The following is a 256-nucleotide window of genomic DNA, read 5'->3' as shown; positions in this document are numbered from 1 at the left end:
GCCGCCGGGCTGGGGCGGCAGCGGGGCTGGCATAGGGCTGGCATGGGGCTGCGTCCCCGCGGAGCTCACACACCATCTCTCCCCGCAGCTGGACCCGCAGGCCGTGCAGACAAAGAACTGGCACATGGACGTGATTGAGATGAACGGGGTAAGCGGGGCCGCGGGGACACACAGCCCCTCGCCTTGATGGCAGCCCCTTCTCCGGGGCTGTGCCGTGCCCCCATGCAACGCAGAGGGGGCGGGCCAGGGCTGGGCT

General features: G+C 71.1%; 1 protein-coding gene across 1 annotated transcript in view; it reads left to right on the top strand.

Annotated features, from left to right (window-relative positions):
• Positions 1-88: 88 nt before the first annotated feature.
• Positions 89-256, top strand: part of LOC104074371 (active breakpoint cluster region-related protein-like) — a gene marked incomplete at both ends in the record, with an annotated part of 1,754 nt that continues 1,586 nt past the window's right edge. Inside the window, one exon of the mRNA XM_009574457.1 lies at positions 89-152. Coding sequence (XP_009572752.1) covers positions 89-152 — 64 coding nt within the window. The remainder of the gene's footprint in view (positions 153-256) is intronic.

Source organism: Fulmarus glacialis, unplaced genomic scaffold (assembly GCF_000690835.1).
Source record: "Fulmarus glacialis isolate BGI_N327 unplaced genomic scaffold, ASM69083v1 scaffold33773, whole genome shotgun sequence".
NCBI classification, from domain to species: Eukaryota; Metazoa; Chordata; class Aves; order Procellariiformes; family Procellariidae; genus Fulmarus; species Fulmarus glacialis.
This window is presented reverse-complemented; position numbering and strand designations above follow the sequence as displayed.